Consider the following 27,990-nt stretch of genomic DNA (forward strand, 5'->3'; position numbering starts at 1 on the left):
TTTTTATTTTCTGCTGTTGAATTTTGGAACAGATGATGTTGTCATATGGATTGAATTCCATTTTCAAACAGCAAAGAAATCTTTTCCAACATTCTTGAATCAAGCATGCAAAGCGAGGGAGGGATGGCGCTAACGTACCCACTAATCTCTGTTATGACAAGTGTGCGTGACTGAGAGGATCATGCTCCCGGGGTTGAGAAAAGGAGGGTTGCCCACGAATGACACGTGAGTGGAGCCATCGTGTTCCTGTATATACTCGGTAGATATATGTACGGGTTGGAATAGGTAAATGTAATCCTTTGCCATTATTCATTTCACTTCCCTGAATTCTGTGGTATTTCCGAGGAGTGGCTGCTTTTCTTCTGGGTTAAGTAGAAATCTTTGCTTAAGTCAAAACCACTTACTTTAAATACATTCAGAGACATTAGGATCTTTTGCCCTGGGAGTGTTTCTCATGTTTTTCAAAGTCAAAGAATTGTCACTTGACCTTAATGGACACTTACAGATCCCCGAATTAAGGATTAAACTAAGTGGAGAAAAGATGCTTTTATCCAAAATTTACTGATTTATTGAGACAGATTTGAGAAGTCATAACAGTGTCACTTTATTGAGCGTTGATGACTATTGTGGCAAAGTGTACAAAATTAAAAGGACTTGGGGTTTAATTCTGCTATTTAGAATTATTTGTGGTCCCTTTTAGGAGGTTGAATATTTGCAAAGAAGAAAAAAATCTTATTAAAGTCATTCCAGTTAAAATTAGTAAGATGTGAAATTGCTATGGTAAGTCAGAACATTCCTGAAAAGTTAGAAAATGCATTTAGTTTCCTAGATGTTTTGTGCACAGGTTGGCATCAGGAAGACGAAATAACACTAAATGGTGAAATTCTGTCCTGTTCATTTAGAGATGTTGCTACTATGTATCTTTCTTGCTTAAAAATTTTCTCCAGCATTTGTTTGGTGTCAAAAATTGTCACATAGCTGAAATTAGCAAGAAGAGCTATTCCTATTCTTAAGTAGTCCTGAGATGCCGAGATGTGCTTTTCTTCTTCAGGCAAAGTCCATTTGAATACTTGTCCAAATGTGTCCTCCAGGTAGGTTTTCCAGTTGGTCATGAAAGGAGGATTGTTCATTGCTTCTTATCTGGAAAGGGTAGACTTGAGCTATGTTGGAATCTGGTCAGAATCAAATCTGCACATTATCAAGCCACTTTCTAATGAGATCGTATTCTTTTGCCAAACAGTTTCATTGCATGCCTACATCCAAAAATTTTGAAAAATATTATGCTTTTCTAGATTTTCCTTCCAGAGAAAGGAAGTTTAGCCAAAGAATTTGAAAATCTGCTCTTACATACTCAGGAGTTTGGCAGGTAATGGGTGGTTTGGGAACAAAAGTCATTAGTGAGAGTAGCCAAATCAGATTTCCAAATCCTAATACACAGATTTAGGCACACAATATTGAAATTTGTGAACAATAAATAAATGAGACAAAATTTTAATTCCAGCATTTTCTCCTGTCTCTCTGAAGAGAAAGTCAGCTTCTTCTGTGCCAATAAAGGGACTTGGGTTCCCCTGCAAATAGCGCACCTATATTCTCCTAATGCCCTGTGGCCCACATAGAACATGGAACAGGCAACAACACTGACCATGCCAGCTGCCTTTTAAAAGAAAATGCCGATTAAGAAAAAAACAGCCTTTCTGAAGAAACAATATGGCAAGAGGGGAAGTGAGGAAATGCTGTCCTTCTTCAGAGGAAAACTATTTCTCTCATCAGATTCTTTCCACTTAAGGTAAGTCTTATGTGGGAGAGGCTGGGGGGAAAGTGAGGGCACATCTGGGGAACCAAGGAAACATTAAAAAAATAGTTTTGCCTTTATTTATAGGTAAAGTATAGTGGTTAAGTCCCTGATATTTAGAGAAAGATTACCGAGGTTTAAACCCTTGCTTAGCAGTTTTGTGGCTATGGGCATGATCATTCATGCATTCATTCATTCTGAGGACTTTCTCTGGGCCAGTCACTGGAGGTTACAGCTCTGAATAGGACACATGAGACCCCTGCCTTCCTGCAGCTTACATTATAGTGAGGGGGAACAGAAAAGAAAGAAATATGCATTCTAATGAAATAAAATAATTGTTAAAAATGATGAAGAAAATTGTTCAGAGAATCATAAGCAGGGGGCTCAGGAGCTCCAGTAGGTCACCAGGTACACTGAGGTGGTGACCTGAATGCAGTGAGGGCACCCAGATCAGAGGAACAACATTCTAGACAGAGGGAACAGCAAGTGCAAAGAATGCACGGTGATGAGCCTGGCAGGCAGGCCAACTTGTTTAGATTTGCCTGGTAAACGGAGGATTCTGTGCAGGACTTCAAGCAGGGGAGCGACAGGATGTGAGCTGCACTGGGGAGGGCAAACCCTCTTGTCCTTGTCCATCACTTCAGGGATAACACAGGAGGAGCCATGACCAAGGAATTCAAAGGACACTGTCCAGACAAGTTCAGAATTCAAGGTGGACTGCTGGGTGTGAATGCTGTGGTTCCTGATGGTAGTGGTGAAATGAGGGCAGGGAAGCTATGGCTTCATCGTGGACCAGAGAATGAAATAAGGACAAATCTTTGACAGATCCATCGAGTTGGACTCGAATCAGCCATTCCTGGTGTCACTTATTCTGGTGGTAATCATGTTTGGGGCTTAATGAAGTGAATCCGAAGCTTTCAAGAAAGACTCCACGAAGGTAAGCCTTGTGTGGGAGAGGCCAAGGGAAAAAGTAGGGGCACATTTGGGGAACCAGGGAGATACCTTAAAAAATAATTTTCTCGTTATTTATAGGTGAAATATGGTGCTAAGCTTCTGTTTTATTTAGAGTCAGATTACCAGGGTTCAAACCCAAGAGTTTGAACCCAAGAACAGCTTGGGTTTATGGAAGTTGTGACCTTTGAACCTTTTCTTTTCTCCATATCGCACGGATAATAACAGGGTCTGCCTCTTGAAGTAGCAAGGATGAAACAAAGCAGTGAATATAAAGAGTTCAGATGGGGCTGAATGTAATCTGGCACGTAATAAGAGCCCAATAAATGCTACCAGCAATTATTACTATTATTCATTACTCATTATTATCTCAGCACTTATCAGCCTCATCCTTACGGAATTCTATCCTGCAGACACGGTGGATCTTCCTCTAATTGCCTCCCATATTTCTCTCCTCTTCCCAGACCTCTGCCCCTACCCTCCTCAGGCAACTCATTTGTCTCAGGATTTTACCCAGAGACCCATGGACAGATATTCTAGTGTTGAAATCATCACAGAAGTTTTCTTCTCCATGGGCAGAGGCTAGAATGAGGCATTTTGGACATTATCTCTATTATTGGAACATCCCTAATATATTCTAATTTACAAGTGAGGAAATCGGAGCTCAGAAAGGAAAGTGACCTCTGTAAGGCCACTCAGTCAGCAAGAGGCAGAGCTGAGTTTCAGGCTCAGGTCTGTGTAACCATGATGTCCCTTAAAACTCAAAAATAAAGCATCCATTAAGCCCCCCCACCCCACCTCCCCCCACACACATAAAACACCATTGACTATAAAAAATAAAGAGGGCTCCAAGTTAGGAGAGCACTGTGATTAGGCCCAGTGCAAGGAGAGCCTGAGGCTCTCAAAGAGACTCCTTGAGTCTGCCCAGTGTCTAAAAGTGTCCTCTAACCTCAAAGGAACCTCTGTTCCCCACCCCCTAACCCCTAGGCCTGTGGCCGGTGGCAACACAATGTGACGGTATTACTTTGACTGTGGCCATGTGGTGGTGAGGAAGCCCTGACCCCCTTCCGGCCTCTTTGTCCTGTTTAGTGCTCCATCTGCAGCCCACTCACCAGCAGCCCGGCTGGTCTTGACTCTGAGGTGGAGGAGTAAACATCTTGGGAATCTTTATTAGTTTATTTCTGAAGATGGAGCCTGTTTGTCCCTGGGGCCCCTCCCTCTTTTATGGCCTCCAGCCCTTAACAAATTCTAGTGACTGGAGAGAAAACCGCTTTCTACAGCGGATCATTAAAACACCACCATAAACCCAGAGCCATAAAATATTATTTGCTGGGCATAAAAGGGGGGTAGATTTTCCCAGAATGACAACCCAGGCCCTGCTTTCTCCCACTGGGGAAGGCGGCACAGGGATGTGATCGTTCATAAATTCCTTATCTTGCACTCTGTTTTGTGAAATGACCCCTATTGGGAGAGCAGCCAAAAATATTGATTTATTTATTCCATAGACTCAGAGGCGTTCTTAATGAGTGGAGCATGGCAATGCCTTCCCAGTGTGTCTGCGGATGACTCAGTCAGTGTGCACACACCCAAATGCACACATGGTTTGCGAGGAGAAATTGTGGAGTTCCAAAAATTGGAGGTCTGTCAAATAAGAATCTTCAAAGATGGAGATGAAGAGGTAACAGTTTCCCTCCTCCCAAACTGCTCACCTCCCAGCCAAATTAACCAATATCCATGGTGGGACTGGCTCTTAAAACTGAGCCCGGCTTTCCAGAGCAGAACCTGATTGCAGGTTCAAAGTGGATTTCCAGTTGGTTCCCCTAAACATTTTCCTCTGGAAATAATCCCATCCTCCATGCATGCATTCATTTGGCCATTCAACAAAACTACTGAGCACTTACTAAGTGCCGGGCACTGTTCTGAGCACTGGAGTGAAGCCATGAAAGACACGTCACAGAGCTTACTGCATCCTTGTGGGGTGGCGTTTCAGCACACCCATTATTCATATCATCAGATAAAATTCACAATCTTTTATCAGAGTCCTTGGGGCCAGATGGGTTTGTCAGAAATTTTGGAATTTTTTTTAAGGATAAAATGGGGCATATGATTATTTAGTTTGCAAAGAGCCCCAGTGAGGTCTGGGGAAGTACCCAGTAACCCAACACCGTTCATATTTCTTCTGTGAAAAGTATGAACATTCACTCCAACTGGGATAAATTAAGACTATAAATGGTCTTGTCATGTGAGGTCCAGCTTGGCCACCAAAAGAGCCTGAAAACGTATTTTCAGAGCTGCCTTTTGTAGAGCAGGTATGGCATGCCCAGTGCACGCCAAGTCCTCCTCCATCCTCGCAGTACATTCCCACCCTACTCCTGATTTTCAAGGTCACCTGTTTCATTTTCACTGCTCTCCTACCAGGTAGGTCATTATATTTCTGTTTTTCTCTGTTGTGTGGTGAGGTCATTATATTTCTCTGGGGTTTTTTCATTTGCATTGTAACAAAAATCAGTATTTTTCTTACTGTTTGTAGTATACGTGTGTTTAAGAGGATCTTGAGCTACTGAGAGGCTAAATGACTTGTGTAAGGTTTCGCAGCTAGAGAGTGGCAGGTTTGGAATTGGAACTCCAGCTTTCAGAGTTCACAGTCTTAACCATAACCTAACACCAGTTTCCACTAGAGGAAAGATAGCACAGAAAAATAAAACTGTTGGGGCTATGTCTACTCACACAAAGGCAGTCTGAGAGAAGCAGGCAATTATCCAGATAATTCAGAATAGAGCAATTGAAAAAAAGAAGGTTTGTGGTTGTGTGGCTAGTGTTTCTGGACTGGCTGTATGGGTGGAGCAAATTCTCAGGTCAATGGCTCTGCCTTTCACAGGAATAGGCTCCTATTAAGTGCCCACCTCCCGTCACTCATCACTCGGGTTATGCCGAGGCTTCAGCACCCTTTGGGAGCTCCATTCTTAGCCAACTTACTTACTGCCACTTCTCGGTGCCTAAGCTCTGAACTGGGTGCGCGGAACGAATGCCGCAGAGCCTCTCTGGGGTGCCTGAGGAGGGTATGCTCCCCATGGCCGAGACTCCCAGGTTGCAGCCGCTGGGCAGAACAGAGCTGGGGAGAGGGAATTGCGGAGGGACGCCGCCCAGGGGCGATTCGCTAGATGGAGACCCTTCTTTGTTTAGCCCCTCCCTCCTGAGGGCAGATCTAAGGCTAGATTGGAAAACTGGAAAATGCCCGCGGGTCGTTAAATGGTCAAGGCCTAGAGAGGGTGAGGAGGAAGGGGACTCAGGTGAGTGGGTGATGTCCCAAGGGGAGCTGTGATAACCTTGGGCTCCCTCTCCTTCAGGCCGCGTGCATACCTGGTAAAAGAGAGCGTGGAAGGAGCAAGGGCTTTTCTTGCAGTTTCTGGGAAGTCCATACTGCCATTTTGGTAAACCCTGCAAAGGAGGCTAAGACTGTGGAGGGGTACAGTCAGCTGGGACAAGTAAGGGCCAGGAGGGGACTTGCGAAGGGTGAGACAGCGTCGTTGGAGCCTCTCCTCTCGCGCCCTAGGGTGGTAAGCCAGGGATGGGAGTGGGGGACCGAAGGAACAGAACAAAACAGCCACGGCCCCGAAGTACCCAAGCTACGGATTTTGCGCCTTAAGGTCAAGTGTATGCCAGATGTATGGCGGAAATTGAATCGTGTGTGTGTGTGTGTGTGTGTGTGTGTGTGTGTGTGCGCGCGCGCGCGCTGAGAACAAGAATTGCACTCCAGTGTGACGCACAGTTTGGAGGTGGCGCCCCTGACATGGAGGAGGTGGGGGACATGTGTGTCCCAACCCCGCGCAGCCTGGGTCCGCAAGACCACCGGTGTCTGGAGTGCCTAGAAGTTGCCGTGCCTCGGTGGAACCCGGTTTTGCCGAACTTCTTAGGCTTCTCACCTGAGACCAGCCAAGATCCACCCCGCAGGACAATGCGACACGTTACAACCAGATGCTCAATCGCGCACCCCGGAACCCAAATCTACACTGGGGGCGTTGCAGGATGTATACGCCTACCCTATTCTCCAGCCCCCAGGCTTAGTGACCCTCCCTCAGAGGTACAAATGGGGAGGTGGTCCTACTAGAGGTTCCGTGGCATGGCTGCAGCTCTCGTGCACCCCTAGTGCGAGCTCAGGGGTCCAGTCCGGGAAGTTGGGGTTCAGCTTTCATCGGGTAAGCGGCTTTGGAAGGAGAGAAGAGCGCTGGGCGGCGGTCAGGCAGCAGATGCGGAGTGGACCTCTCTCTTTCAGCAGATGCCTGGGGGATGGGGAGCCGAGAGAAGGGGGCTAGAGCAGGGAGTGTATTCCGCTCCCCCTGCACCCCAGCTCGTGGTACGGCTTTAAAATCCTGCGGAGTTTGTCATAGGTCGGCCTCACCACGCATGCGCATAGGCAAAGTTGAGGGTTTTTTTCTCCCCTCCAACCCCCCCCCCTTCTCTTTCCAGCCGCTTTTGGTTCTGTAACTTAAAAAAAAAATTTTTTTTTTCCCTTTGAGAACACCAGGGGAAAGAGGAGTCCGGAGAGAGGGAGGGAGAGAGGGAGGCAGTTGGCCAGGAAGGCCGGGGGGTGGGTGGGGGGGACGCGGTCCCTGCGGTCGGTCAGTCTGTCTGCGGGGCGCAGGATCGCGTGAAAGGCTGCTGCAAGTTCCGAAGCGCCGCAGAGTCCAGTTCGGTGAGGCCGCTGCCGAGCGAGCTCCTCCCGCCGCCGCCGCCGCCGCCCGTGCCCCGACCACCCGCTGCCCGCCTGCTTGCTCTCCTGCCCCTCCGGCCCCGGCGCCAAACGAGGAGGTGGGCAGCCGCGCCGGCCATGGACCGCCGGAGCTGAACAGCCGCTGTGGAGCCCCTCGCCCTCGCCCCTCCCCAGCCCCACGGCCGCGGTGCCCTCGCGGCTCCTCGCCCTTCGCCCTGGAAAGGCGGGGGAAAGAGGGGGATTAACCAGAAGAGAGAAAGAAGTGGGTGGGGAGGGGGGAGCCAGTGTCTCCCCTGGGGCAATCGCCCATCGTCTCCCGAACCCACTGGAGGCAGAACGAGGACGTCGAGGACGACTTTTACCCAGTTTGCGCCCGCCCCCCCCCCCCCGCCTTTGCCAAACCCTAAAATGAAAGGACAAAAGTTGGCGCCGACTCTTGCAGCTCGGATGGCGACTTGTGCGTTTTCAGCGGCATCTCTCGGAGAAAAAACCGTGCGCGTTTGATTGTTCTGTGGACCCCAGGCTGCAGTGCGTGTGGGTGTGTGTGTTTGGGTGTGTGTCTGTGTGTGTACACAGACTTAACAAACTCATTCGCGGCCACAGGATCAGCGCCTGGAAGCAGACGTTTCGGCCACAGACTTGGAGAGGAGGAGCTGGAGATCAGGAGGCGTGAGCCGCCAGGAGTCTGTTGAATCCGTGGTGTGAATGAACTGGGAGCACCTGGGCGCACGGGTCGCCTCCCCCACTCCCCGCCCCGGGGCCAGAGTTGACTTGTGGGGCATTTTTTTCACCATCTTGTGAAGAATTTTTTTATTATTATTTGTTGTAAAGTCTTTTGCACAATCACGCCCACATTTGGGGTTGGAAAGCCCTAATTACCGCCGTCGCTGATGGACGTTGGAGAGGGAGCGCCTCGCTGCGGAGCAGTCGCCTGCGCGCCCTCTCTGGACCCGCGGCTCCCTTGTTGCGCGCCGGCCCAGCCCTGTTTCTGCTGCTGGCCGGCGGGTTTCGGCGCCCCCTCGGTTCTCGGGCGCATCCTAAGGCTGCTCCGGCTCAGGCACCCACACTCGGGCGCCAGTAACTGCTTGGGCTCCGATTCACTGAGCCTGCCGGACGCTCCCAGAAGGAGCCCGAAGCTCTGCGCTGGATCGTCCCCCCAGGCTTAACCCGGCCGCTCCGCTCGGATTCCTTGGCTGCCCTCGCTCCGGTGGCGACTTCCTCCCTGCGCCCCCTCCCCCTCGCCATGAAGGTAGGTGTTCTGTGCGCCGCCGAGGCTCGCCACTTTTTTTTTCTTTACTTTTTTTTTCTTCTGGAAGTTAACTGAATCTCCCCTCTTCTGCCCCCACCTCTTCCTATCCCTCCATTTCTCCTTCTGCCTGGAGAGGCTAGAACTCCCGCGTAGCCGGCAGGGACCCCTACCTCTTCACCCCCGCCACCCCCCACGTACTGCCTCTGTCTCCCGGGAGACCTCTTCTTGTCCCACCAAATGTTCTGCAAACTCTTTAGACTTTGGAGAAAAAGTGGGGAAGAATCGGGCAGAAAAACAGAACGCTTCACGGACGACTTTCCTTTTGCCCTGAGAAACTCAAGTGTAATTTACTATGTATATTTCAGTAACAGGATAATGATTCAATTCAACAAATATTTACCAAGTGCCCACTGCGCGGGCACCGAGAGGGTGTGTGGCCGAGGCTCAGAAAGGGGAAGGGGACTCCTTGGTTGAGAGACCGTGATGCCAGACAACAGGCCGACTACCCCAGAGCAGCGCACCCCCAGTCCTCCGCAGCCGGAGGCCAGGTTGCAGGCTCGTCGTGGCTGGGGAACTCAAGCGCTGCAGGCCCTGTGCCTTTAAGAGCGCCTGGCGGGGGGCCAGCGCGCACCCCGGAGCGGGGAGCAGGGTCGCGTTATTAGCATTATTAGCCGCCACTGGGTGAGCTCCGCACTTTGCAGCGGTGATGGGGGCGGGGAGTGCTGGCAGTGGTGGCCCTAATCCTGTCCGCTGGGAGAGCGCGCCCCGGCCCCCTGCGCTGAATCTGCCTAGTCCTTTAGAAACATTTGGGCCTCCGCGTTGGGAGAGCAGGCGGGGGGCAGTTTGTGAACTCTTGTTTGTTTTAATTGTCAGTTGTATGTTAAAGCCGAGTCACACACTCCGAGGGTCACCGAGAGTTCACTTTTACAAAAAGTTAACATTTCTTCCTGCAATTTAATTTGCTATTTTCCAAACAACTTTTCTTCTCTGTCCTCTAAGCTTCGGTCTTTATTTTCATTTTTCTTGATCTTTCTCCTTTTCAGTTTTCTAGAAAATAAGGTTGGAATGGGAATTAAGATGTTTCCTAAAGCAATTACCCTTTTCCCCTCAAAAAAGATTAAAAAAAAAAAAAAAAAACTTGGAGACCCCGGCCTTGTTTTACTTTACAGTCGCAGTCTGGCATTGGGGCCCCTTCTCTCTCGCATTTCTTTAAGTGGACAACTGTTTAGAAGTCCCTAGGAGCCAGCAGTGGGATCGCAGCTCCTCAGCCCCTGCCCTCCCGCCAACGTTCAAGGCTGCTCTAAGCCAGATGCGGAGGTTTTGCTTCTAGGTAGTCTCTGCCAGAGGAGTTCCGAGGGGGAAATGGTGAGAGCGCTCAAGCGACGGAAAGGCATTGGAAATTGTGTCCGAGTGTGTGAATCTGTGCCCTAAGTGTTGTGTATGTGCGTTGGGGGTGGGGGAGTAAAGGGTCAGTTGTTCTCTGGTCTTGGATATACTAGCCTTAGCCCAGCCCAGTGCCACAAAGGAGGACCCTCCCCAGGAGGCCCGGCGTGAGAGTCCCTTGCTTTTTCCCTCTGCTCGGCGGAGCGCTCCGGTGCACAAGGGGTTAGCACTGTGCGCGCAGGGCTCAGTTTGTCCCGCTGCCTTTTCTTCCTCGCGGTACGGTGCCGGCTGCCCCCTGTTGACCGCCTTGAGGTAGGACGTCTCAGAGTCTCCGTTCCTTGGGGCGGGCGGGCAGCTGCTTGCCTCTTCCTCTCACCTCTGGCTCTGCACATCACTTGGCGATCACCGGTGCTACTCTCCCGGGAGGGCCCCTCGGAGGCCCACAAAGGACAAGCTGCTCTGCGTGGCCGCTGCAATACGGAAGGGATCAAGGGTCCGACCCAGCAAATGGCTCGGGCAAGTGGAGGGTTGGTACCTCCTCTCCAGGGTGTAGAAACGGGAGCATCGCCCTAGGAGGCCTCCGGTTTGCCCTTGGCGCTCTCACCAGTTCTCTCTGTGGTTGAGGACAAGTGGTACTTTATCTCGGCCTCAGTTTCTTCATCTATAAGTGGAGTTGAAGCTGCCTCTGAAGAGTCGGGGTTGAACTGTTCTTTAATTTTTTTTTTCTCCTTCCTCCGACATTCAGCTCTTCTGGACAGAGTTGAGAGCCTGTCTAGAGAGAGCTAGACATCTTGTGTGAGAAGGTGTAAGTGGTATTTGTGTGTGAGTGAGAGAGGGAGAGCGAGAGCGAATGAATTGTCTTGCAATCTGGAGAGCCTTGTCGGGGTGCATGGGGGAAGGAGGGAACAGAACTAGACTTGGCCGCCATTCTTCCCTTGGAGACTCCCTGTTACTGGACCTGCTGTCAGATCCGAGTTGGAGCAATCAGAAGCTGCACACCTTATTTACACTGATTTGGACTCCAGGAACTCCCTCCTCCACCTTCTCTCTCCTCTCCCCCACCCTCCCCAACATGCAGTGATGTGGACACATTCCGGTGGTACGGAGCAGTCGCTACTCCCTTGTGCCCATGCTAGAGGTGTAGGGGAGCTCCGGCTGCTTGTCAGCTCCACCAAAGTGGACCTCCTATCATCTTGGGCCAGTCCATCCTTCATAGTCCCTTCCGCTTCTCTCGGCGTTCCCGGGGGCAGGACGTCCTAATTTTGTGGCTGCAACCAAGTTTTTCAACCGCAGTTTTCTCCATCTCTTTCCTTGATGTAGGAAGATAAAGCAGTGGGGGGGGGGGGGGAGTTTATTTCCCACCAAGAGCTGAGATTCTTGGAGCGTCCTATGCTTTTCTCCACCACGAGTCCAGGTCAATCTAATTTCTTCCTTCCAGAGATTTCCGCTCATCATTTCCGCTCACAGAGATTTGGAGGGCGGGGAGGGTGGACGGCAAGAGCCTAGTGAAAATGGAAGGGGATGCCCAGACCTTAAGCGCCAGTGGCCGAGGGCCTTAGCCTTCTTTGCGGAATTTCTCTTTAGAGGCCTCGGACTAGGGTGCTTCGTGGGTTTGCATGCGCATTCTGAACCTTTTTGCCGCCTTCGAACGTCCTCTAAGCTAGCGTGACGGTTTCCTCCCTCTCGCCCCTCATCACTCTCGGCTTGTTCGCTAGTTGATAAAGTAGAGTTAAGGAACACTTTTAATGCGAAGGCTTTGGAGGAGAGACAGAATAAGCAGCCTCTATGTCCGTCTGTTCTGGGCTGGAAACAAGGGCGCACAAACGCCCTACCCCCACCTCACCCTCCCCTGCGCTTGAACGTCTCAAATGCCCCCCAAGCCCTCCTCCCCATCGCACACTGGGAACAGATTCCAAGGATCCTTACAAAGTCAGCTTCCTAGGGCCGTGAAACTGTTCAAAACCTTTTAGCCCGTTCTCTCGTAAACTCAGCTTCTGCCCAGAACTTTTGTTTTACCCTCGGTTTGACAGTCTCCGAAGAGGTCTCGTTTCGTGCTTTTTTCGGATCGGATCTCTTGGTAAACAAGCAGGGATGTTTACCCTAGAGTCTGTGTATTTATTAGTGAGTTTGCTGTGGATTCCTTCAGTCTTTCAAACTTGTGGGGCCTTTTCTGGGTTGCGCGGGGATTGGAGTGGGAAGAGGGCCAAGGTGTTTCCGGGCGAGCGCACGGGGTTAAGTGGAGACGAGACTCGCGGGGCTCTCCCGCCCGATCCCCTTTGGGGCACCTCCGGCCTACCCTCAGCCCAGAGCAGAGACCCGAGTCGCGGAAACCAAATAGCCCGCTCCCAGTTGGCGCCAGCTCTGTGAACGGGTGGACTCTCCCCGGGGTCGCTGGGCCGAGAGCGGGTTCGGTTTGTGTGGCTTCGCCTCTAACAAAGAGATCCGCAGTAATCCGCCGAATCTGTTATCAATTTCTCAGCTGCCCGCGCCCCGCCCCGCGCGCTCCGTGCGCCCCGCCTGTCGGGAAGCTAGGAAAGTGCGCGCAGTCGGCCGCGATCTCCGCAGCCGCCTCGGAAGCACGTCGGAGCGTGTGTGTGTGCACGCGTGAGTGTGTGAATGTGCGTGTGTGTGTGTGTGTGTGTGTGTGTGTGTGTGTGTGTGCGCGCGCGCGCGTGGCCTTGACCGCCGCTGGGGAGAGTCTTTGCAGCCGGGCCTTGCGTAAAGGCAGCCTTTGCAGCCTACCCCCTCCCCTGAAGGAAACTTGACACTTCGGGCGGGGGTAGGGAGGGAGACCGAACCTTCTCTCTTTGGCTGGGGAAACCCCAGGTTTCTATGCTCTGGGATGCGGCCCCAGCTTTGCGGCGTTTGGGGGCACGAGTGGGCCATAGGCGCGGAACCCTGGGTAGCTGGCACTAGGACCACATAAGCATTTCCTCTCGAGAAGCCCCGAGGAGTCCGGGCCAAAAGGGCAGCTGGCAGGGAAAAGCCATGGCGCGTTCCTGAGCCCATTCGCGTTTCCACCTCTGCCTAGGTCCCGTCAGTCTCTTTCCCGGCGCAGGTTCCAGGCCAGGCCCTTCTGCAGCCTGGAGAAGGTTCACCTTTCCTTTTCCGAGGAAGGGGCTCCCTTGGGGGCTGCGGGCGTCGCAGTGCGCCGGGCTACTCTTATCAGAGATGTAAAAAGAGATTTTGGAAACCCGCTCCTCCCACTCGCACCCGCCACTGCCTCGCTCCACCGCCGCCTGCAGGTGGAGAAGTCACCAGTGGGGAGGACCGGCTTCGAAAGCTTCCAAGGCCACCCCCTGCCCCCGAAATTCTTCACAACGGGGATGTTCGCCGCCGCCGGGGCTCTCTGCGCCCTGGAATCCAGGAGCTCAGCCGTGGTGCGGGAGCCAGTACACCTCTGGCTCCGCCGGGGACTTGCTCGCACGGGCTCTGGCCTCACCCTGCACCTTCACGTTTTGGGACTGACCCAACTGAGTCTGAATTGGGCTGGAGGGTGGGGTAGCGGTGTTCGGAGACCAGGCTCACGGTGCCACGATGGCGAAGTGGTCAATAGACCAGGACCAAAGGAAACTGGAGTCCTCCTTTGCTTCCTTTTCCCCTTCGTGGCAGCTGCCAGGAGTGGGGACAGGAGGGGCCGATAGGGAGATTGAAAAATCAGAACGAGGGGGGTGGTTGTGGGGAGGGCAGGGCAGGGATCCCCTCTCTGGAATCCAGAACTTTCTTTCCTCTGGGGTGTATCCCTTCTCTGGGGTACACTGCATCCAATGAGGATGAGGCCGAAGGCAGGGGAGAGGGCACTGTGTTGCGGTCTCCTTGGTTGGCAGAGCCTCTCTCTGCCCCCATTATCTCCTGTGCCCCCCACTTCCGTCTCCCCACTTCAGTCTGGCTGAAGAGCATCGTAAGGAAACCCAGGCTGCCCTTCCTCCCCCTCTGGAAGTGGCTGGCCCCAAAGCTGGCGTAAACTGATTATAAAACAGACGATGTTAATTCCGAGCCGCATGTCCCAGCTGGGCACTCTTGCGCGCGCTGCTCCCGGGGGCCTGGCCCCCCACCCCCTGCCCTTCCCTCCCACGTCCTGCCCCCACCCCCACCCCTGCGCCGGCCACCCCGCCTCCTCTGCAGCCACCGGCGGCGCGCTCCACTCGCTCTTACTCGCCTTCTCGCTCCTCTCGCCCATGGAATTAATTCCGGCTCCACTTGTTGCTCGGCCCAGGTCGGGGAGAGGACGAGGGTGGCGGCGGGTTCCCGAGTGAATTTCCGAGGAGGGACCGAGCACGGCGCGAACTAGAGGGGAGCGAGGGGGTGCGGGACGCGAGCAAGCAGGAAGGAGGCAGCGCCTGGCACCGGGGCTTTGACTCAACAGCATTGAGACATGTTTGTAATCGCTGGCGTGCCCCGCGCGCAGGATCCCAGCAAAATCAGATTTCCTGGTGAGGTTGCGTGGGTGGATTAATTTGGAAAAAGAAACTGCCTATATCTTGCCATCAAAAACTCAAAACGGAGGAGAAGTGCAGTCAATCAACAGTAAACTTAAGAGACCCCGGATGCTTCCGTTGTTTAAACTTGTATGCTTGAAAATTATCTGAGAGGCAATAAACATCTGCTCCTTTCTTCCATCTCCAGAAGTCGATTGGAATATTAAGCCCAGGAGTTGCTTTGGGGACGGCTGGAAGGGCAATGTCTTCCAAGTTCTTCCTAATGGCTTTGGCCATATTTATCTCCTTCGCCCAGGTTGTAATAGAAGCCAATTCTTGGTGGTAAGTTCGTTCTATGTGCATATTAATTTTTTTAAAAGATTCAGTTGTATGATGCTGCAGTATTTAAAGCTGAATCGTGAGTTCGGGTGCATTCATCTAATATGTGTGTAATGTGTTTTATTTATATATACCTTTAAATCAGAATTTTCTTTTAATTTGCTAACACTGTGAAGCTTTTCTAGCTCTATAGGGAATCGGGACCTAGAAATGTAGACCTTTTTCTATGAGGCCCTTGGTCAGATGTATGCTTGTAGTACAGCATGGAATAAAAAGGAACTGAAATTCACTTCTCTAATAATTGTAAGCCTATCTATAAAATTTACTTTTTGCCACCTCTAGGTAGTAAAAATGAGTTCCAACGTTTATTTTCTGTCATTTGAGGTTATTAACCTTCAGGGTCTGAAGCAGGCAGGGTTCTAGGAAGACAACTAAACTCCAAGTGGGGAGGTATTTGGGGCTTGAAATTTGATCAAAAGGAGGTTCACTTGAAGTAGTCAAATGTCCCAAAACGAGGGTTTCTTTCCGGTAGGGGCCTTGAGGAGAGACTGCAGTATATCCAGAGGATTATTTTTGACGGTGTTCTGGATATTTTTTCGCTGTAAATGAACAGCATTTTTCTGACTGTCAAACATGACTTCTGTTCACTGGATACCCCGTCTTGGGTCCTTCACAATCACATAAGGAGCCCTTTTAAAATGTCCAGGATGGGGGAATTTTCTTTAGCCTATATACTTGTCCCACTGTTCTTCCCTCAGTCAGAAGGAACTGTTATCTTCTACCCGTGTCTAATTGTGTCTCCTTTCAGCATTTATACATTTTTAAGGCAGATCAGTCCAATTTGTGGGGCAAAGTGTGTCACTTTCTCCAATGGCAGAGGCCCATCCCCTAGACTGCCATTTCCCCCCTTTCCGTGTGGATTTCAGAAATTTTGGTTCAGGTACATGGCAACAAGGGGCAAGGAAGGGAGTGAAAACTCTGAGGAGCCAGATGGTGGGATGGGGGCTACACAATACCTCCGTTTTCTGAGCAGAGTTTAAACAGAGGAGTTTTATGAAGCCCTTCTCATACTTTGTCATGAGGACAAGCAGGAGAGAAAAAGCATCTGTGTGCTTAAAACTCTGTACTGCTGACATGTTTTCAGGGGGCCCACCTTGAGAGTTCACGTAAATCTTGAATGCACATCTCCCCCCCCCTTTTCAGGTCGCTAGGTATGAATAACCCTGTTCAGATGTCAGAAGTATATATCATAGGAGCGCAGCCTCTCTGCAGCCAACTGGCAGGACTTTCTCAAGGACAAAAGAAACTATGCCACTTGTATCAGGACCACATGCAGTACATCGGAGAGGGTGCGAAGACAGGCATCAAAGAGTGCCAGTATCAATTCCGACACCGGCGGTGGAACTGCAGCACCGTGGATAACACCTCCGTCTTTGGCAGGGTCATGCAGATAGGTAGGAAACCATTTCACGTATTTTTAACTAACTGTGTGTATAAACTTTTCTCCTAGGAGAAGTCCTTGGTGTTATTTAGAAGCCTGGTGAGGAGGGACTCACTCGTCCATCAGGGTGGTGGCTTGAGGATTTTGTCATTATAGCTACTTGTGTTCTTTCCTGTCCTCACACCTAATTATACGTTTTGGTCAAATCAGGAGGTGGGGGCATCAAAGATGCATCCATTTTTTCTGCACACCTAATTTTTTTTTCTAGAACGCATTTTGTTTAAAATAGTAGCAGAACCCTTATTTTGGTTTCTTAAAAGTGGATGAGGAAAGCTGAGTCATTTATAGCCTTTTAATCTTCAAGATGCTTTAAGTGTTAGAAGTTTCCTAACTTAAGCCACAATTCAAATGGCCCAAGTACTGAACTGTCATCTGTCAGAACACTGAATTTGTTGGCAGCATATAAGGTTTTCACTTTTCTAATATAAGGAAAGACTTCCTAAGGCCATGGAGATATATGTAAATATATCTTATCTTATATAAAGCTTTATTTTTAGTCCTAGAAACAATTTTAATTAGAAGTGATCCAATTTACATTTGTGATGGTCACTGATATAAAAGCACATGCTTCAGATCTCAACTTAGAAACAAAAAAATTTTAATGTCTCACTCACAGTCTAATTCTTTATTTTCTTTATTTTAAATGTGTTTTTGATCTTGTTAGTCCACTCAGGGAGGAGGTGGCATTAAAACTGGGCTGAAGGCAAAGAATTTGGAAAATCACTTTGCCTCCGGTTTGGTTGAACAGCATAGGACACAATCTGACAGATGTGGTCCTGTGTGTTTTCTAGTGAGTATTTTCACTCTCTCTACTTTTATGCAAACAAGCCCTTATAATTAATATGACTGCAGTGACTCCTAAAATAAGCAGCAGTTTTTCAAAGCAATTAACTATTTATACTGACTGAAGATAAAAAGTTGGCTTAATATCCGTCACGGATGGATAAAATGCTTTTTTAGAAACCTGAAAAGTGCATTCATTGAGAACAAAAAGAGAGTTGTCAGTGGATGTTTGAGCCAAGCGGCTTCCCAAACTAAAATAATACAGGACTGGAAGCTGTTCCTCTAATTGAATGGGGAAATGGTCTGCAGCTTCAGCCTGCACAGTTTCATAGGGCTTTGTCCTTCCTGTTAATGATTAAAATGTGCTAATGTATATACTGGGATCTGAATCTAGGAGCTGAGCTTCAGGGACACCAGGACTTTTTCCCTAAACACGGGCTGCCTTATGTAGTTAACTGGGGGTGGAGTGGAGGTTTCATTCTCCTGCATTTTGAGATTCCGTCAACTATAACTGCTTTTTAGCTATATTAGGATGGTGACCTGTCGGCCTTTCGCCCTCACCTTCGCCTTTATCTATTCCCCTAAACTGTCTTCCTCTCCAACTATGGAAGCACTTTTCCACGTGTATCTGGGTTAGTGAAGAACCATACACCTCTGATGCTAAACCAGGAAGGGAAATGGTGCTGGGAACTGTTCTGTGTAGTCACTGGAACACAGCTTTAAAATCGTCTTCATTCATAGCCTGTTTGGGGCCAAAATGTTCAGAATAAGCTATCATTTGCTAAGGGATTTGAGTTCTGCTGAAGATTTATTTAAAATGTGGTCCAAAGAGCCTGCTTCCTCAGGGAACAAGCAGAACCCTGGGGACAAAGGCCTGTATTTAATTGTCCCCTGTAAGTACACTCCGTGGTCCTCAGCTGTGTGGCACTGCCATCTGGGTTGATAGGAAGTAGGCAGGAGTGGAGCCCTCCTGGATCCTACCATCAAGTCAGCTGAGGTCCTGGGAGGATGAAAACACCTCTCTTGCCACATGTTCCTCAGGTGCCTGAGGCCTCAGAGCAGAATGCTGGTGGGGACTTCTCTTTGCTATTTACAAAACACATGGAGAGACGAAAAACAGAATAGGTTTTTATAGATGAGGAACATGGACCCAACTGTGGAAAGGTTCCTTAACTTTCAGTTTTCTATTTAAGGGTATATCTGAAGAGAATGAGAAAAGGGAACACTGAAAACACCTTTGATGCTAGGTGTGTGGGTGCCTGCTCCAGAGCACCTGGGACACCAGGGACATGGAGGATAGTCCTTGTCTCTGAGGATCTGACCCTGTGATGGGACCAGTGTCTGGCAAACTCAGGTGCCACCTCCAACCCTCACCTTCTTCCTGGAGGCCAATCGAGGCACTGTACACAATCACCTCATGAAGTGTCCACTCTTCCTTTTGGAACCTTTCTCATTTTGCATGCATGCTACCCCTTTCCTTCCCGCTTTTGTCTCCGTCTTGTCTTGTCTTTGTTTCCATGCTGTAAAAAAAAAAAAAATGTGTAAGAAAAGGCGCCATTTTGAAGGAGAGTGAGGATGGGAGGAGATGTAGAATTCACAGGGGAGATGGAACTGGACGGGTAGTATCCATCCAGGGCAGCTGTAGCTCCAGGCTGTTAGCCAGAGAGCACTTTTTCAAGCTGACGTTGTCCCTGCAATGACCAATTAGCTTAGAGATTCGTACCAGGTTTGTATTCCTGGACAGAAAAGGAACTGGTCAAGATAGACTGATGAAAAAAGCAGCGTGGTTATGTTTTGTATAAAAGCCCTTTTATGCTGTAGATCCTTACAGGACAGTGTTTGATTTCTCCTATTGCCAGAGGATTGTTTATCTCTCTTCCTCTGGCTACCTCTTTATTCTACAAATCTCTCATCCTGGGACAGCATTTTCTGTATTATCAGCGGTAATCCTCCAAGCACTCCCGAGAATGCCTGCTCTCTTTTGCCTCCACTCCCCCAATGCTCTCTGCCTCTGATTCAAGCTAGATAGATGTCATACCCCACAGGAACTTTCTGGATCCTCCTGCCAACCACCAGCACACTCCTCAAGTTATTCATTTTTCAAAATGTGGGAGGGAAGGTCTGGTAAATCAGAACCATCGCCATTCCTGGAAGGGAATCACAAATGGCTGTGGATTGAAGTTGTGGAAGAGAAATCCAAGACCAGGGCAGCCTGCGGGCCACGTGAATTGGCGTGGCCGTCCCCCTGCAGGATGGCCCTTCTGGGTGGGGCTGAGCCCTGCCGTCAGCTGTTCTTGTTCTGCCCCCGCCCCCCCCCCCCAACCCGCTGCTCCACAAAAGATTGTTAGCAAGCTCTTTTAATATAGGTGAAACTGATGCTGGTATTCCAGGGCCAGAAGGGGCCTTTTTTTCCCCCCTAGGCATCTAGTTCACTATACTTACTCTATAGTTGAGGAAAGTTAGGCCCCCCTCATCCTGCCCCCCAGACCCAGCCTCAACTGGCCAGGTGTTAACCCTTTCTCTCTCTCAGTACAACACTTTAATCAAGTGACTTCTTGCTACACATAGAAATGTCTCCACATAAAAGCGGAGATTTAAATAGTCCGGGATCACCTCCATTTTTCTCCTTACAAATAGAGCTCCTGTAGAGCCCTTTTACAGGGAGACAGTGTTCTTCACAAATTTTAGGGAAGGGGAAAATGTGTTTCCCCTAGGCTTGTAGCTTGTATATTCTTTTCAAGTTTCAGGAAGAATTTTTTCTTTTCCCCTTCTTGCTATTATCCCAACACTTTGAGGTAAACGCTGCGGGGGAGCTGCAGAAGTGACGTTAAAGAACAGCAAACAGCAGCCCGTTTGAAAAGGAGACCCTCATCCTCAGGAGTGAGAAATATTCAGGCCAGTCAGCTCCGGCTTTAAGAAGAGGCAAATTTCATTTCTAGCTCTCTAGGAAGCAGTTTAGAAACGTCCTCTGGGGAAGTCGGGAGCTTGTTCCGAGAGAGACTTCGTGCTGCAGGTGGAGGAGGGGGAAGCCAGGCTCCCTTGCCTGTGGCCACGCGGCGGCGTGGAGAGGGGCGGCTGCGGGGTCTGGCTCCCCTTGGGCCTAAGACTTCGAGAGGCTCTGAGCCTAGTGAATTCTGTGCTCCTGCCCAGTAGGTAACTCGGAATGAAAATAGGAAAGTGAGTGGGAAGAAGCCTACCCCAGTGCAGCGTCTTCCCTCAGTGACTTCTTTCGTGGGCATCTGGGGAAATAAGAAGTTTGTAATTATTTGCAGAAGAGGGATAGAGACAATCAGTGCAGCACTGCCGAGAAGCCTGCGTTGGGCTCTGAAACGTCAGAGCAAGGCTATCAGGGATCTGCTGCTCTGTCATGTGTTGCTTTTTCGTGTTTGGGGGGGGGGGGGTGTCTCACGGCTTCCCCTCCAGGGGGTCCTCCCTGCTCTCCATCCAGGAGGGCGGGGGCCGCGGAGTTGGCGCCCCCGCTGACCTGTCCTCGCCCGCAGGCAGCCGCGAGACGGCCTTCACATACGCGGTGAGCGCCGCGGGGGTGGTCAACGCCATGAGCCGCGCGTGCCGGGAGGGCGAGCTGTCCACCTGCGGCTGCAGCCGCGCCGCGCGCCCCAAGGACCTGCCGCGGGACTGGCTGTGGGGCGGCTGCGGCGACAACATTGACTACGGCTACCGCTTCGCCAAGGAGTTTGTGGACGCGCGCGAGCGGGAGCGCATCCACGCCAAGGGCTCGTACGAGAGTGCGCGCATCCTCATGAACCTGCACAACAACGAGGCCGGCCGCCGGGTGAGTGTCCCCGTACAGGGTCCCTCCTGGTGGGTGGGGAGTGTCCCCGTCTCTGTCTTCCTCTCTTCCGGCCTCTGTCTCCGCCTCCCATCCTAGCTTTTCTGGTGTCAATCCCCGTCTCCCTGCTTCTGTCTCTTTTTCTTCACCCCGGACCCCTTCCCGCCACTACACACAGGCCTCCCCACCGAGGCCTGCGAGAGGGGACGCATCCCTCCGCGGCCATTCCAGCCAAGGTGCTCCTTCAGTGGCCTGAGAAAGATCTTTCTCTTCCTTTTTAATTAGTCCCCAGTGCAATTGGCCAGCCCAGCTCTGAAATCAAAATATTGGTAACATTGACTCTCCTCCCTGGAACAACTCTGTGGTTGGGGGGGTTGGGGAGAGGGGCTTACTTATCCCAGTAGGTGCACAGCTGAGAAAGCCCCACCCCAGCTTCCAGGGTTAACTTACCCCCCCTCCTCCTTTCCTCCGTGCCCCTCCTCGTGTCATCAGATAGCAGGCCTGATGGATTGAGGGTTTTTTAAAAAGAGCTTTTCTAGGAAAATGAGGAGCATTTTTAGCAGTGTGGAATTTTATAGGTCTGACCATCAGGCCAGTCAAGGGTGGCCCTGGAGAGAAGAGAGAGCCCCTCAGAAGTGTCCAGAAAGTCCTTGCAAGGCAGCCCCAGCCTCCCTGTTCCAGTCTCTCCTTCCCCTGGTGGGGATGGGAAAAGCTCCCCCACAACAGTTAAAAAGACCCTTTTTTCCCTGCGGTTAAACACATGGCACTTTATGGCTGCTTTAAAATGAAGGGGTGAAAACTTTTCCTAACTTTGGCAGCACTGAAAACCAGGGCCATTATTTTTTCACAAAACCCAAGGTAGGTGCCAGGAACTTTCTGGTCAGAGATTTCACTCTTTATTTTGGGGTGAGGAAAAGGGATGATAATCACAGAGTAAAATCTAGAGGACTGGAAGGGGCCTTCCAGCCCTCTGGCCGCACACTCTCATTTTGAAGATTAGGAAACTGAGGCTAGAGGACCATTTCAGGTTCTGAAGGACAATTAATGGATTGAGATGTAAGCCCAGGTGCTTTTGTAGAAAACTCATGCATCGCGGCTCAGAGTAAAGGGCTATAGGTTTTGAGATTAAAAGAATCTAGGTTAAAATCCCATTTTGTTCATTCCTTCCTGTTTCTGAGCCTCAGTTTCCACATTTGCACATCTGTCAAATGGACATTAGCACTTGGGGGGGTTACTGTGAGGACTCACTGGGATCAGACTGAACCTTATGAAATTACCAATATTTGACCATGTCTGACCTACCAAGTAACAATTTCATAAGGTTCAATCGAAGGGCTGAGTACAGTGTTGACCAGTAGTAGTAAGTGCTTGATAAACAAGTGACTAAACATTATGACGCAAAGGGCACAGGGAAGCCAAGATTATCTAGATCACTCCAGCTAACCTATTTCTTCTCAAATTGGATCATAAATATTTGGCGGTGTAGGGGAGAGACTAAGCTCTGCAGAACTTTACCTGTGGTGCCTCGAGGGGTCAGATAAATTGCTCCAGGGGAGCGTGGCCTCTCTTTTCTGAAGCCTCCCATTGCTGTGGTACCTGCGCTGCGTGGACTGTCCCTCCTCATGGCAGCCGCCCACACCACAGTGGGCTGCCTGCCCTGCTCTCTGGGAGCCTCGGACCTCGGTCCTGTCCTCGCCAGGGGCCCCATTACCTTACTGTGTGCCTGTGCACAAGGTGCCCAGCACCTTGGACCAGAAACGCCTCCAGGACAGGTGTGGCTGACTCTTCTGTGCCCCTGTGTGGTGCTTTCATCTTTGGGGATTGCTTAGGCTTCTCACACGATGAGAAATCTGCAGGGCCCCCAGCAACCAAGAAGAGTGGGTCAAGGGATTTCCGGACCGAGTGGAGGGAGGGGATTTTGGAGAGTGGGAAAAGCACCTTTAATATAAATTCATTTAACATCTGCATTTTTAAATAGGTTTCTTTGCTCCAATTATAAAACTTCCAACAACAATGAACTGTGCTTGAATCCTGATGGATGGGACTACATGGAAGACCGTTTCTCTCCAGGAGAGGGGGGTGTGGGCAGGAAAGTTAGACATTCTGCCAGGAAATCGTATTAGAATCTCCAAGGGACACTAGCTCTGGGTTTTCCTCAAAGGGGAGTGAAGGTTAAATATATTTGCAAAACCCTTCCTCAGACTTGCTGAGGGCCTGAAACACTACGTCAAGGGAGTACACTTTAGGCACCCTTTCAAGAAAGCCCCTTATGCCTCCCTGGTGGAAGCAGCCTCCTCACTCACTCCAGCCTCCAGGTTCCTGACAAGCCCTCTGTCGTGTGCCCACACTGTGCCGGCTCTGCTGGGTCGCTGGCACAGGAACTGTGGGCAGTCAGCACTGTAACTGGGCAGCCAGCAGCTCCCAGACTGCCGGGCCCAGTGCTGTGGGGCCAGACCCATGGGTGTTGCCACTGTGAGGCCAGGGTGACCGGCCCAGGACTAACATCCAGATGCCTTGCCCTCACCACTCTGAACACTGGATTTACTGATTGGATCCTGCCTGCTAAGTACTTTCATGCATCTCCTGATTTTATCCTCGTAACAATGCTGTGAGGTTGGTACCATCACAGATGGAAGACAGAGGCTCAGAGAGGTGCAGCCAGTTGCCAGAATTCAGGGACAGAGTCACGACAGAACTGTGGATGCTCTTAGCCCCAGCAGTGGGGGTGGAGGGTAGGGACTGCGCAGGAAGGAGTGAGAGCACCCGAGATCCAGGCCCAGTTCTCCCACATTGAAGCTGTGTGACCCGCGAGGGCCACTTCCCCTCTGTGCATCACCGGGCCATCCTCTGATCCAGCCCGGGGTTACAACCTTGCCGGCAGGACTCGGGGAGATGAAGGGTGTATAGGCTCTTACCACAGTCCCCACACGCAGCAGTGGTGATAGTAAGAGTGAGGAAAGACTGAACTCACCCGGCCTGGGCTGGACACCCTCCCAGCCCTACCCCTTACCAGCGGGGTGTCCACGGCCAAGCCGCTGAGCATGAGCTTGGAGCCCACCTGCCTGGGCTCCATTCCTGGCTCCCCTCCTTCCCAGTGGTCGGGGAAGGAACTCACCTCCCTGGGCCTCACTGTCCTTCCCTGAAATGGGGACGAAACAGCTCTGTCCTTAGAGGCGGGTGGTGGGGATGAATCCAGATGATGCAGATGGGGAATGGAGAACAATCTCTGGGATGAGTGTTCAAGGTATAGGAATTGCTGCTAATGTCGTTTTTCTGCAAAAAAAGAAAAGCAGATGTTACAATTTTTTTTCTGTTCCCATTCAAAACCTGTGGTCACGATGATGATGGTGTGTAACGAGGGGCTGAGAGCATCTTTATTTTGCAGACTTTTAAAGACAGCAGCACAAGGCTGGTGGTGGTGGAGAAAGAGGGGGACGTAGCCCAGGCCCCTGGTGACCTTGGCTCCGTCCAGAAGGGGAGCTTTGCTCCCCAGCCCGGGCTCCTGGTGACTGTGTGTCTGCTGACCGTCCCCTTCTCCCCACAGACGGTGTACAACCTGGCTGACGTGGCCTGCAAGTGCCATGGGGTGTCGGGCTCATGCAGCCTCAAGACGTGCTGGCTGCAGCTGGCCGACTTCCGCAAGGTGGGCGACGCCCTGAAGGAGAAGTATGACAGCGCGGCGGCCATGCGGCTCAACAGCCGGGGCAAGCTGGTGCAGGTCAACAGCCGCTTCAACTCGCCCACCACACAGGACCTGGTCTACATCGACCCCAGCCCCGACTACTGCGTGCGCAACGAGAGCACCGGCTCGCTGGGCACACAGGGCCGCCTGTGCAACAAGACATCCGAGGGCATGGACGGCTGCGAGCTCATGTGCTGCGGCCGCGGCTACGACCAGTTCAAGACGGTGCAGACCGAGCGCTGCCACTGCAAGTTCCACTGGTGCTGCTACGTCAAGTGCAAGAAGTGCACGGAGATCGTGGACCAGTTCGTGTGCAAATAGTGGGCGCCCCACCGCCTGCCCGTCACCCAGCCCGACTCCCAGGACCCACTTATTTATAGAAAGTACAGTGATTTTTTTTTAAATATTGGATTTTTTTCTTCCCCAGGAATTGCAACGGAACCATTTTTTTCTGTTCCCATCTGAGAATTCTGTGGTTTATTATTATTATAATTATTATTTGGCAATAATGGGGGGTGGGAATCAAGAAAATATTTATTTCGTGGATCTTTGAAAAGGTAAGACAAGACTTCTTTTGAAGGTATAGGATGAGGGGGAATAACACAAACCTTTACTTAGGTGTGTGCACATCTGGAAGGTAAAGGAGATTCTCCGTTTCCTTCGTCTCAACCATGGGGTCATATGGGACAGGTCCATCCAGCTGGAGGAGGGTGGTACAAATCTATGCACGATTTAGCGTCTGTGGCCAGAAGGACTGGTCAGCGCTCTGGTGCGAGCTGAAAGGTCTTGAGGGACAACAGCAAAAAAGTGAGACCCCCCACCCCCAACCTCTTTTGCAGGGGCTGCCAGCCTGAAAACATTATCAAAGTGTTTATATCAAACATTATAATTTAAAATATAAGAGCAAGGATCTCATATCCCTTGAAGAAAAAGGTTTACCTTGTATCTCACTGTCCTCAAACATTCCACCTGCAGATGGTCCTATTCTAATAGCTACTGAAAACAGGAAGCAGGGAGGGGAAGCCCTAGAAGATAAAATTAAAGAAAACCTAATTCCTTTAAGTCAGTGATTTGAAGCTGTTCTAGAAATTAGGTCATCCAATTGGAAAAGGACCCCTGAGTGATTCTGGGTACTCGAGTTTTTGTTTGGAGAAGGGCAGGGGAGGTTGGCTCGAGTGAAAGGAAAACATACTGCCATCTTATTACGGATACCTGGTTAATAAATGATAACAATGAAAATAATAAATGAATTCCATTCACAGATCCTCAGCCCAAACAACACGGTAATGGTGTGCAGCGCAGCACTGCACCCAAGCTGAAAACCTCTCTGAGGGGGGTAAAGGTAAAAGCCGCCCTCCCTGCTGGACCCCAAGGCCTCTGATTCCTCCGCGCCTTGCTGCCACGTGACACCGGCCACGTTTCCAAACAGCAGCTCCACTGGGTCCCCTTTGATGGTAGGGCAGGAAATGAAACATTAGGAGCTCCACTTGGAAAACAGTTTGCTACTTGGGGATTTTTTTTCCCCCTAAAGCATTTATTTTGAGGAGCAGTTTTCTATGTTTTCATGACATTACTTGGTACATGGACTTCAAAGGTGTGGCAGTGTTTCCCTGTTATGATCCTGTGTTTAGACTCTCCACTCATTTTCCTATTATTCTGCAGGTGTACCCTAAAACTGTTCCTCGTGTACTTGAACAGTTGCATTTAGAAGGGAGGTAATGTGGTTTCATGGTGCCTGATATCTCAGTCTTTTGTATATAACATATATATATACATATATAAATATAAATATAATTATATCTCAGTGCAGCCCATGATTTAGATTTACAGTTTACTCTGGGGTTATTTTTCGGTCTAGAGCCTTGTTGTCCTTCACTGCAGTCCAACTGGGATTTTTCCAAACGGCTTCTGAGTTGAGCTGTGGCCCAGATGCCCTCATACCCTGAGCACCATGAAGCAGCCTTATTTCTGAGGAATCTGGAAGGTCTTACTGATACGCACGTTGGTTTTGCAGATTTATCTTCCCTGCCCTACCCCTGTTCTCAGCCTCTTTTCCGTACCGTTTCTGGAGAGGGCATTACTTGTTCTTGTTCGTTGTAGACGTGGGAATAGAGAGAAAGTCAAGCATTGTCAGTGTCTCTTTCCTTCGTTCATTTTGCCGAGTGGAAACCGGAGCCCCTTAGATCTAACGGTACCTATTTGAGTCCCTAAGGAAAATCCAGCTCACCTCATATTATTGCTAATTTAAAAATTTTTTCTAAACCAGGACACCTCTTTCCAAAGAGTGCCATCCAATGTGTTATCTCAAACTTCTACTGTTTTAAAAGTTTGGAAAGATACACATCTGCAACCCTCGTGGGCTTGGTGGCCTTCCTATCACCTCAGCCACCTGTGGCTCCTAACTTATTGCACAAGGATATTCACTCCCCCTCCGATGCAGTGAGTTGCAAGCAAAAGATCTTGAAATGAAAAAGCACTAATTAGTTTAAAATGTCACTTTTTTGGTTTTTATTATACAAAAACCATGAAGTAATTTTTTATTTGCTAAACCAGATTTTGTTCCTTTTTAGTGATTCATGTTTATGAAGAGAGTTGAGTTTAACAATCCTAGTTTTTAAAAGAAACTATTTAATGTAAAATATTCTACTTGTCATTCAGATATTATGTATATCTTCTATGGCCTTTATCCTGTACTTTTAATGTACATATTTCTGTCTCGCTGTGATTTGTATATTTCACTGGTTCAAAAAACAAACATCGAAAGGCTTATGCCAAATGGAAGATAGAATATAAAATAAAACGTTACTTGTATATTGGTAAGTGGTTTCAATTGTCCTTCAGACACTTCATGTGGAGATTTTTTGAGAAAACATGAGGGATAGTTTAGGGGTGACTACATGTCAGGATAATAGAAGAACAGAGAGTTTTACCAAAACCAAACTATTTGAAAGCTTCAAAAGAGTTCTATATGTAACCGAACAGAAGGGGAATTCTCTTTTCCTATGTACATTCCTCAAAAAAGGAAATCAAGCAGCTGGCTTAAAGCTGGTTATAGGAATGCTCATTCTTGGAGCACTGTGCATGTAACTTAATTGTTTTAGAGCATGATGGTGTTGTAACATCTCAGAGAAGAACCGAAAAGGCACATGCTTCTAACCATGAGCAGTATTTTAGTCCAAAAAAGGTATCAGTGTTCACCACTGCAGCTAGCGTGCCTCTCTATTTGAAGTTACTGTGGATGGAGACTCTCTTTTGCCCCTCGGAAGGTAGTTTTATGAAAAGCCAGCCTCAATCTGCAGAGAATGAGGACTCTCTGGAAACTGAAGGTTTGTTGTGTTAAGTGCAGTTAATACGAGCTCTTGTGCTGCTCAAAAATGGGCAGCAGAGTCTG

At 49.9% G+C, this 27,990-nt stretch overlaps 1 protein-coding gene across 3 annotated transcripts; it reads left to right on the plus strand.

Moving 5' to 3' along the window:
* The first annotated feature begins 835 nt into the window (after positions 1 to 835).
* On the plus strand, positions 836 to 27,410 carry WNT5A (Wnt family member 5A). 3 transcript variants are annotated; one of them, XM_074344642.1, is made up of 7 exons: positions 836 to 1,786; positions 2,437 to 2,729; positions 4,249 to 4,421; positions 14,713 to 14,846; positions 16,047 to 16,297; positions 20,628 to 20,920; positions 24,462 to 27,410. In XM_074344642.1, the coding sequence occupies exons 3-7, from the start codon at positions 4,266 to 4,268 to the stop codon at positions 24,918 to 24,920; spliced, it is 1,293 nt and encodes a 430-aa protein (XP_074200743.1). In that variant the 5' UTR covers positions 836 to 1,786; positions 2,437 to 2,729; positions 4,249 to 4,265; the 3' UTR covers positions 24,921 to 27,410. The 3 variants fall into 3 exon arrangements, with proteins under 3 accessions (XP_074200743.1, XP_074200744.1, XP_074200745.1); XM_074344643.1 differs by lacking the exons at positions 836 to 1,786; positions 2,437 to 2,729; positions 4,249 to 4,421 and adding an exon at positions 7,317 to 8,703; XM_074344644.1 differs by lacking the exons at positions 836 to 1,786; positions 2,437 to 2,729; positions 4,249 to 4,421 and adding an exon at positions 14,138 to 14,302.
* The last annotated feature ends 580 nt before the right edge of the window (positions 27,411 to 27,990 follow it).

This window comes from Camelus bactrianus, chromosome 17, assembly GCF_048773025.1.
Source record: "Camelus bactrianus isolate YW-2024 breed Bactrian camel chromosome 17, ASM4877302v1, whole genome shotgun sequence".
Lineage (NCBI taxonomy): Eukaryota > Metazoa > Chordata > Mammalia > Artiodactyla > Camelidae > Camelus > Camelus bactrianus.

Coding starts and splice junctions, on each gene's coding strand:
- WNT5A (XM_074344642.1), top strand. CDS start 4,266: ATGAGTGGAGCATGGCAATGCCTTCCCAGTGTGTCTGCGGATGACTCA. Junction 14,847..16,046: donor ATAGAAGCCAATTCTTGGTG/GTAAGTTCGTTC, acceptor CCCCCTTTTCAG/GTCGCTAGGTATGAATAACC. Junction 20,921..24,461: donor ACAACGAGGCCGGCCGCCGG/GTGAGTGTCCCC, acceptor TTCTCCCCACAG/ACGGTGTACAACCTGGCTGA.